The sequence below is a fragment of the Pteropus medius genome, unplaced genomic scaffold (genome assembly GCF_902729225.1).
Source record: "Pteropus medius unplaced genomic scaffold, Ma_sr-lr_union100, whole genome shotgun sequence".
NCBI classification, from domain to species: Eukaryota; Metazoa; Chordata; class Mammalia; order Chiroptera; family Pteropodidae; genus Pteropus; species Pteropus medius.
Window position 1 is genome coordinate 5201998 of NW_024342474.1, and position 10122 is coordinate 5212119.

General features: G+C 43.8%; 1 protein-coding gene across 7 annotated transcripts in view; it reads right to left on the reverse strand.

Moving 5' to 3' along the window:
* The window catches only part of PPM1H (protein phosphatase, Mg2+/Mn2+ dependent 1H), a 261613-nt gene that overhangs the window by 71891 nt on the left and 179600 nt on the right, over positions 1-10122 (reverse strand). For all 7 annotated transcript variants that reach the window (XM_039865886.1, XM_039865885.1, XM_039865883.1 and 4 more), the window contains exon 7: positions 2859-2922. In XM_039865886.1, coding sequence (XP_039721820.1) covers positions 2859-2922 — 64 coding nt within the window. The remainder of the gene's footprint in view (positions 1-2858; positions 2923-10122) is intronic.

The following is a 10122-nucleotide window of genomic DNA, read 5'->3' on the forward strand; positions in this document are numbered from 1 at the left end:
CTCCGGGTGGAAAGGAATATATCACTTTGCTATAACCACACAGAAACCTCAGGGCTGAGACCCCACCACCATTTGGTTTTCTGAATGCTTTAAGGAAGCAAGAGTATTACATTAATGCCTACACGGCCAACCTAAATACCTCCCGGGATGCCACAGATTTAATTTACACATTTAGTGAGTGCCTACTATGTGCAGACACCATACTATGGGGGACAAATGTCTATGGCCTATCCCTACTATAAAGGAGCTTAGTAAGGGAGGGAAGAGGCACATGTCTAACAAAATATAAAGTATGACCACGTGTTGAAGACATAAACAATGGGTTATGTAATTCAGAGGAGGTAAAAATTCTGCTGATAAGGTTCCTTAGAGGTGGCACTAACTTCTTCTGCAGAAGGATGTGCAGCATCAAGACAGGTAAACACAGAGGGACGGAATAAAGGTCATTCTAGGTGGAATGAAGCTCAATGGCTTAACGCTCGGATCATCAGTAATGTCTTCCGGTGTAGTGTCATGATTCAAAGACCTGAGCTTGAATCCTCACTACTGCTTGGGTATAACTTATAACTGCTGAGAAACATTGTCATCTAATACTACCATCATCATCATCCTCTTAGTTTCCAAAAAAGCCTATGGAGTTTGGAGCTGGTTTCAGATCAGAAGGTGGGCAGGTTTACATTAAAGTAGAAATGAGACCATTTTTTTTTTTAAGGCAAGAATCAAAGCGGGCAGGACACAGACATGTGATGTGAGCCTGGGGACCTCTGCTCAGGGCTGCAGAAACTCTCCGCTCTGCTGGGAGGCTGGACTGGCTCCCTTCTAGCTGAGAAGTGTTCAGCTCTAAATGTGAAGTTCCGAGTCCCTTGTAGCTCATCTGTGTTCCTTCCTGCAGGGGCACCTACTCTGGCTGGAAGAAGCACAGGTTGGCTGTGTTCACCCAAAGAAATCTGATGTTTCCGCTAGTTACTGAACTTGTTTACAGAGTATGAAGGTGTCGCTGACACAAGTCCTTAAAAGCATTGGCAGAAATAAAATAAAAAGTAATGGCAGTGAAAGTATTCTGAAACTTCTGGGTAGATGTATGCTGAGAGGAAAAAGAAAACCCCTGTAAAGGATCTAGACAGGGCTAATGTGATGCAGCTCAAAAGACTTCTCAAGAAATCATGGATCCTCAGACAGGGGTGGTGTGCTGCTTTGGTGCGGGGCAAGCCGGCTGCCAACTAGAGTCAGAGTGGCTTTTAAATAGGTCGGCAGCTACAATGACAGAACTTGCCAGCTGCATATCACAGAACTATCAAGCCCTAATGAACTGAAATGCTTGAGGAGCATGATGGCCTGGTAAATTGAACTTTTTGCTTAACTGGGAAAATCCATGCTCTTTTAACAAATGAACACGTTTGTCCATTTTCCTGTCGTATGAAGGAAACTGAACGTAACTGAAGAGCTTATCTGATACTCATGCATTTACAGAAGGCCTGCCATGTATCAGGTACCGGGCTAGACAGGCACTAGGGATATCCCATCAAGATGACAGGATGTGGTCCTGAGCTCCCTAGAAAGCACTGGGAGAGCAGGGTAAGTAACACTAAGAAACTAAGCCCCACAAAGAACTGCAGGTGGAGGTCACCAGCTGAGTGATTTGCATTAGTACCCACTGTCCCAAAAAAGCTCACATAATCCTATCAGGAAGGGAGCCCTTTCCCGTCGTGATTCTCGGCCAGCGGGGTGAAGTGGTAGAAGGTGTCTACTTCCAAGAAAGGGGCAAGTTAGTTTGAAAAATGATCTCGATATGGATCAGATATTTATATTTTATTTCCCCTTTCCCTCTTTTCTCCTTCCTCCTTCTCTCCCTCTTTCCCTCTCCCTCCCCACCCCAGATATGTGCACACACACTCAAGTTCTCAGGTTCTGCCCACGAAGGCATGCATCCTTCCCTTTTCTTATGAGTCCCTTCTTCCTGCTAAAAACTATAAAATGCTGAAAATAATTTCAGTTGAACATTCTTAATGTGACCACATTTTTCACTTCTTATTGGAACTCTTAGCACCTAGCTGAAATGTATTCGTGTTTTCAGGAAGAATGCAATGATTCAGAAGGTGTTTGTTCTCATTGGGAAATGGCTTCAAAGCTTCCTTATCTCTGCTCCAGAACTATAACCTCCTCCTGCCTCTGCTCACAGTCCATTTTAAGAGCGAACAGTGCGCCTGCTGCTCGCTGTGTGATTCCAGCTGGGGCCCTGGGAGCTGGGGATGAATGGTCTGTGCTGTCGCAGCCTGGGCTCTGGTCCATGTGATCCTACAGCTCGGTCACTGTGAGGTTCTGGGTCCCCTTCCACGGGGCAAGTGGAGAAGCAGACTCGCAGAGCCTGAACTTCCACAACGGAGTGTGAGGGCACGAGAAGGCAACAGAAGGCCAAGGCGCCACATCTGGTACCACCCCTCGCTGGCTGCGTGACTTTGCCTGAGCAGTTTCAACCTCAGAGTCCCAGCTGCCTCATCTATCAAATGGATATAATACAGCCAGCTCTGCCTGCCTCATGGCTTGCTGTCAGATAGAGAGCGATGAAATATGTGCAAGTGGTCATGTTTACACACTGCAAAAAGTTATTCAAATGGATTGAAAAGGGGGATGCTCTTTTCACAATACTGACTTTTGTCCCTTGAGCTCGCTGCCTCCCTCCCCCAGCTCTGCCTGCCACTCCTTGGACCCTCAAGGCAGGAGGCCTGAAGGATGACGGAGGTGATATTCTTTCAAGCTGTCAAGGCTATAAAATCACAAGCTGTTGAGTGGAATGCACAGATTGCCACGGGCTATGCAGAGACAGCCTTGTTCTCAGGCTGGGGGAGTGCAGTGCCTACCTTCTTGCCTTCTCCGTATATAAGGGGAAACTTCAAGTCATCATCCTCAATGGTTTTGTATGCCCTGTAGGGGGATAAACAACATTTTAAAAAAGGTTTGCACTCAATTAGTGACCCACTGCCCTGACACAGTCTGCTAGGTACTTTCTTTTCCCAGAGAGTCTATCTGCTCACCACACGGACAATCTTTATCAAGAGTTATTTTCCCTGCGGGGGGTGGAAGTGAGTGTGTGTGTGTGTGTGTGTGTGTGTGTGTGTGTGTGTGTGTGTGTGTATTTTAACAAACCCGGAAAACGCCAAGGCTTTATATGCTTGAAGAGGGAGAAAATAAGTTGGTATATTCATAATGAATGAGAAAGGGAGATGAGTTTCCATCCTAAGCATTTAGTGCCTGTGCAGTAATGAAGGGCCCCAGCTCGGTGACAGGGTCCTTGCCATTAATCTGAAACTGTGAGCAACAGCAGAGCTCAGAGATAGATGGAGTGTGAAACTGCTCTAAGAGCCAGTTCTCACCTTCAGGGATTGTTTATACCAAAGCAGTCTCATACTGGGATGGCTGGAGAAGGAATATTTGGTGCCTGTTTGACCGCAGTATGATATTCAAGGTTGGCAGAAAATTCCTTGTTTCACAATAGCTATAAAATGGCCATTTGACACACAGAAAGAAAATCTAGTTTATGCTTCAATGGCTTACTCCAGACATGGTTGTCCAGATGCCACTGCATACTCAGGGAGAGGCTGGCCAGGCTAAGGTAAGAGGCAAATGAAGCCTGTGTCTTGCAATTTTGCTCATAAGGAAGTTAAAAAAGAAATGAACAAACATGGCACCCCATTACTAGCTACACCGCTTTGGGCAAGTAGCTGCACCTATTTTGGTCTTGGTTTCTCATCTATAAAATGAGGATAATCACACAGGATGTAAAGTGCTTAGCACAGAGCCTGCCACTTAGTGAGTACTCGATGAGTGGTAGCTATTACTAGTGTTCAGTAGATGGTTAATACTTGGCACACCGGTTCCCCTTTTCACAATGGGGATAGCACTATTTACCATCTCAAAGAAATATTAGTAAGACCAAGTAAAAGCTGGAGTAGGTTCCACTAGATTAGGTGCTAGAAGTGAGATGCTTTTTTTTTTTAAAACATTGTCTCTGGAATACATGAAAAAAATAATTTAACCCAATGGCCTCCTAGTCCTGGATACATCTAGGCAACTTGGGAGTGAAGCTGAAATCAAATTTATGAAAGTTTTTGATATAAAAAGAATGCAATCCAATTTTAAAAAGCATTAAAAAAGCACCAAAGCTGAAGCAGGTATATCCATATTTTCCAGGAAGTTGTTTAGATGAGTTGTTGCTTCCCAGGGGGTAGAGGACCAGAGAAGTTTTGGCACCAGACAAAAACTTGATGCCTGGGCTCAAGTTCAGCACTGCTCTCTGTGCAGCCCTGGGCAGGGACATAGGCCCCTCTGGACTTTAGGATCCTCATTAATCAGGGCAAAAATGGGGCTCCTTCGTGGGCTTGTTGTGAGGATTCCAATGGGCTAATGCACGTGACAAGCTGAAGAAATATTTAGCACCGTGCCCGGGACATGCCAAGACTGTGATAAAAGGTAGCTGCCGCCGCCGCCGCCGCCAAGTAAGCCCAGAGGTGCTCTAGGAATCGAATTGTCAAAAACAGAACCTCTCGCCCTCAATCTACCAAATTAACACAAAGTGGAAATAGCTACTTACATGTTTTTATACACAATGTGAACTATTTAAAACCCTGTGGTATACAAGTCACTGGGGAACAAGATCAATTATTAGATCTATTATTAGAACAGATTCAACTTGGGGGCTGAATAAGTCTATAGTCCACTGGTTCTCAACCTTGGTGGCCTAGTCAATCACCTGGGAGGGCTTTAAAAAAATCCTGATGCCCAGGTCGCCCCTCAGAAAAATTAAATCTGAACCCTCAAAAAAATTAAATTAAATAAAAATGATGGAACCTAGGCATCACAAATTTTTTAAGGCTTTCCAGGTAATTCCAATGTGCAGCCAAGGTTGAGAATTACTGACGTAGACCAAGTGTCGTTAGCTAACATCCCAAATCAGTTGAGTGACAGGCCCCGCTGTGAGCTTGATCCTAAAGATGACAGACTACATGGTTCAAGGGAGAGGATGGGAAGGGCCTGAGAAAGGCTCTGAAGTACACATAAACAGGCCTTGAGGACCCTGGAGAGTGAGAAGGACCGTGGAGAGTGAGAAGACAGAGCATCAGACAAACAGGAGGACGCAGTGGGGACAATACCAAGAGGGGGCTGAGGCCTAGAGATCCAGGCCCAGGAGTATGGATTTTAATGGGAGGCAGAAGGCAGCAGCTCTAGAATCGATGACTGGAAATTACTTAGAGTTCAGTACAGACAGGCTAAGAGCACCCTTAACAGGCTTGAAAAGGCAATGAGAAAACAGTTCTCTGACTCCACCACAAACCCACATAACCGAATTCTCTCAGGACAGAGAAATTTCAGGAGCATGAAGTCTGTGCTACCACAGCTCTAAAAGGCAGACCTTGAAATTGTCACCCATGGGATCAAGACGTTGCAAATTCTAATATATTTTAGCATCTGTTTCCTCGTCTTCGAGAACAAGAAAACTAAAAATAGAAGAGACGACTCTGGAAAAGGTTTATTATGTTCCTGCCATTGTTGGTTTCCAAATGTGAGCCCTCTCTCCACCCCTCACCCACAAATAACAAGAGTGAATAACTATAAATAAAGAGAGAAAGTACAATATCCACTCCCCCTCAATCTTTGGGTAGCCCAAGCATAGTTCATCGTACAAAGATAAGTGGACTTCCCTCTACAGTTAAAGTCTTGAATAATAAACAATGAAATACTCAAGAGTTAAAACTGGTAACTTGATTAAAGTCTGTAAATTAATGCCAGCTAACAATACTGACAGCAGCTATGATTTACCGATCATCTTCTACATGCCAGACGCTGGGCTTGGTGCTTGCTTACAACATCTAAAACCTCTCAAACACCCTGCAATGTCCCATCTTACAGATGAGAGGACTGAGGGTCAGAGATGTTAAGCTACACACGCCATGTTAGTGGTCCTAATGCTACACTCAGACTTTTCCAGAAAATACAGCAAAGCAATGGGATGTCAGGGCTCAGCTCTCAGGAGTTCTCATTCTAGTTGAAGAGTGTTAAATCAGACCATTATTGTCCACTCAGGGAGTGAAAAGCAGGCATGTTCTCTACTGTCTACGGGGAACAAAACCCTCTGTGCTCTTGACCTGCCACTGCTTCCCAGGTCATTGCCTCTGTGGCCACAGGGTCCGACGGAGCCCTCTTCCACAGACAGCAGGACTCTCAAATCTGTTCTCAACATTTAAGGGGAGCACCCCAGTTTCTGCCTGCCCAGAAGGCCTGTCTGTTGTTCATATTACGTGACAGCCCACGTCAGGGCTGTAGGCTTGAATCCGCACTTTCAACTCATCCTTGGCTTTCATCCTTCTCTGCTGCGGGAGGTGAGAGGATTAGGAGGGAGGCTTGAAGCTTGAGACCTCCAAGACATGGAAGTACTTGGGACTGAAGATTAATAAGTGATGTCTGTTTTTTCCCATCAGATCCTATGATTTCTAAAATCTTGATAAAACTTTTAAAAATAACTCCAAAATCAGATTGCTCACTAGTTTTACAATAATATAACTGACCGGAGATCATATTCAAATAATTACTTGAAGCAAAACTGGAAAGCTTAGGAAAGATTTTTAGAATAACTCTTACTTTGAATCAATTCCTATATGAATATTTATGAGGCCAATTGACAAAAAGATGATGAGAAAAAATGCAAGGCTTAAGGAGCGCTAAATTAAAGGGCATTCTCTAGTTCAAAGCAGTATCCTCAGAAGCTTCCATTAACTTTTTTTTTTTTTAATAATAGTTTCCTTTGCACTGTCGATCCTGTGAAGCTGAAAAGACAAAGCATGAGTTGTATGGACCTACTGGAAGGAAAAGTTCAGACTTGGAAGAGACGGAAAGGTCAGTAAGTACCCCAAATTCAGGAATAACTCCTTCAACACACTGCGTATTGGTTCCTGTCCTCTCATCGAATGGACTGATATAATCGTCCCAGGAGCTTTAGAGTACCTGTCAGCCCACTCCACTGGAGAACAGCCCTGGGACATTTTCTTAAATTGACCTAAACAGTCACCCATTGGTATGTTTGGTCTGTCTTCTGGAAAAACATGAAATAAATCTAGTCTGTCTTCTTCTTGAGAGCTCTGCAAATATTTGAATAGAGCTATCTCAAAGTTGACTCTTTCCTAGTTCCTTCAACTGTTCTTCACAGGACCTGGGGCACCATCCCTAACCACTGAAGCACCAACCATTCAATAAATATTTATTAACTGAGCACTGAATACTGTGGTAGGGGCTGTCGGGGCTTTCTAGTTTGTCGGCGTCCTCAGAGAATGGCATTCAGAACTGGAAATGCTTACGATGTGGCCCGCAGAAGGATGAAATGACTACTTCTTTGACTTAGACCTTGTTCTTTTTTAAAGTACTGCAGCTTATATCTGCATCATGTGCATGTACACATGTGTCTGTACGTGTGGTTTAGGGTCATATATTGAAATGATGAGTGAAAACAGACAAATAAGAAAAACAAAAAACCCAACTAAACAAAAACTCAGTTAGTGCATGAGAAAAAAGGGCTGAGAGGTTTCTTGGGGTTTCTTGACTCATCTTGTCCTCTAGTTTACACTTACAAAGTGGATATTTCACTCTGAATGAAAGACTCCACTGCCCTTATGAAATTTATCTTGCTAGCTTCAGTCTATTGTTTCAACCCACCCAGAGACGTCTGAATTCATACCCTTTCATCGAAATTATCAGCTCTCCTTCTATGCTATGTCATAAATTTGATAAGCAGCTCTGCAGTCTTCTTCCAAGATTTGGGGAAAAAAAAGGCTAAGCAGAACCCAGATGTTAGAGACCTTGCTCCAGGCCGAGCTAGCCAGACAAGGGCTGTATCGACATTTCTTGAAGGCAAATGGATGAAAGTAGGTGCAATATGAAAAACTGTAGTCTTGTCAGGTGGAAAACCACAGAAGACAGACTCAACAGCAGAGGGTAGACCATGAGACATTAATGTTTTAACAGGGGTTGGCGAGGTCGGCGGGGGAGGGGTTGTAGGATTTTAAAAAGGCTAAAAACACTAATCAAGATAGACACAGTGTCTATCTTTGATGTAGACTCTTTGGGTAGAGCTCTCCGGCCATCTACAAAGCAGTAACAACTATTATGCACACAGTATTTCTCCATCTTTTCAAAAAGTTTAAGAAATTATCAAATTTCTTACAAAGTCAAAATACATCCATGTACACTATTGCCAGGATGAACCAGACTCTATCACAAAGATTACGAATGGAGCTTGACTGATTAGTGAATCTGAGTTGTCCCCAGATTTACACCACCTCTAGTGGATGCTGCTCCTTCAGACCCTCTTAGTCCCGATTGCTCCCTTCCTTCCAGGCTGAGCCTCTCTCACTGCCACTCGATCAACCCCTTCATCGGCTCCTCCATCTGCTCACAAACCCCCTCCCCTCACCTTTCAGAATAGTCTCCCACCTTCCCTGATGACTTCAGCCCAGGTCCTCTGATGATATTTTCAGCAACTTTATGTTTTAATGGTCCTCCTGGAATCCTGACTTTGTAACTGCCACCTACATCCTGATGACCTTCTTCCTGGCTCCCTATCGGCACCTCAGTCATGTGGGCTGCACCAAGAATATCCTCTCGTCCGAGACTGGCACCCCGAACCATCTCCCCATTCACTCCCTTGCTGTGGCTCTCAGGCCCACCAGTCTAACTACCTTCTGGCTATACTTGTTCCTGACCCAGCCTCTACTGGTGGCAAATCTTTTGCATACTTCTCTTAACAGCAGCCTAGAATTCCTCACCTTCTTGATCTTCTAGTAAGAAGGAAACACAACAGGAATGGAGTATTTTGTCTATTAACATTATTTCAAATACTGTCATCTCTACTTTCCAAACAGATCCAGAATTGAAATAGTTTTCAGCACCTTCACTGCCATCACCCTAGTCCTGATGCCACGTTCTCTTGCCTACAGTATTGCTTGCCTCGTGAAGCCTCCCTACAATAATCTTAGGCAAGAGAGGATGGTGCCAGGACTAGGGTGATAGTAGTGAAGGTGCTGAAAATTGTTCAGTTTTGTCCTTTACCTCTATTCTCAGAGCAACCAGAGTAATTATTTTAAAATGTCAGATAACGTCATTACCCTACTCCAATCCTCCAATGGTTTCCCTATCATACGCTAAATAAAAAAACAAGTAATGAAATAACCTTCTTTAAAATCGCTCCTGTCCCCCAAATCTCCTATTCCCCTTCTCTGCTTTATTTTTCTCCATGGCATCTACCACCATCTAACAGTTTAAGTATTTTACTTCTTTATTATGTTTATTTTCTCTACTGCAACCCGTGCAACACCCCACCCCCCAACACACACACACACCTAAGTTCTATAAGGAAAGAGTTTTTGTTTTGATTCCTGTGGTATCCCTGGTACCTAAAAGCATGCCCAGTATATGAAGGGTGCCCGAAAAAATTCAACTAAGTGAGCAAGTCAATGAATTCTACTTACCCCAGGCAGGGGCTTTATTCTATCTTATGTCTTTTCCTGTTTTTTTGTTGTTGTTGCTGTTGTTGTTTTTGTTTTTTACAGGAAAAGAACAGGAAAAACAAAAGCAAAAAGACTCGTTTTCCATGACCGCATTCTAAGTCTCAGATGTGTTAGTCGCAGTTGATGCTCACTCACAAGCAAATCCCTTTCTTGCCTCTCTGATCTTGGCTGGCTATGCGTGCTGCTCCTGGGAGTCTTCCAGACATATTCTCTGAACATTGGAACTCGAGACATCCCCGTGCAGCCACATTGATGTCCTTTCATCCTTCTGATGAGGAGTAATTATAGGACTTTTCCAGGATGAACACGGCTCGTCTGTGTCAGTTTTGTAATTTTTATCAGAAAGGACTTTACTTGTATTTTCAGACTTGCTGAGAGGCCTGCAAGCAAGTCTCCCACAACTATTTCTCTATAAATCTAGTCATCACTCCTCAGCTTAAATTTCCTCCTTAGCTTTCCATCATCCTAAACTATAACCCAATGACAAGGCCCTCCATGATCTGATCTTTGCACACCGATCTGACATTTTTTATCACTCAGCCACAAGCTCATAACACTGGCTTTCTTGCTG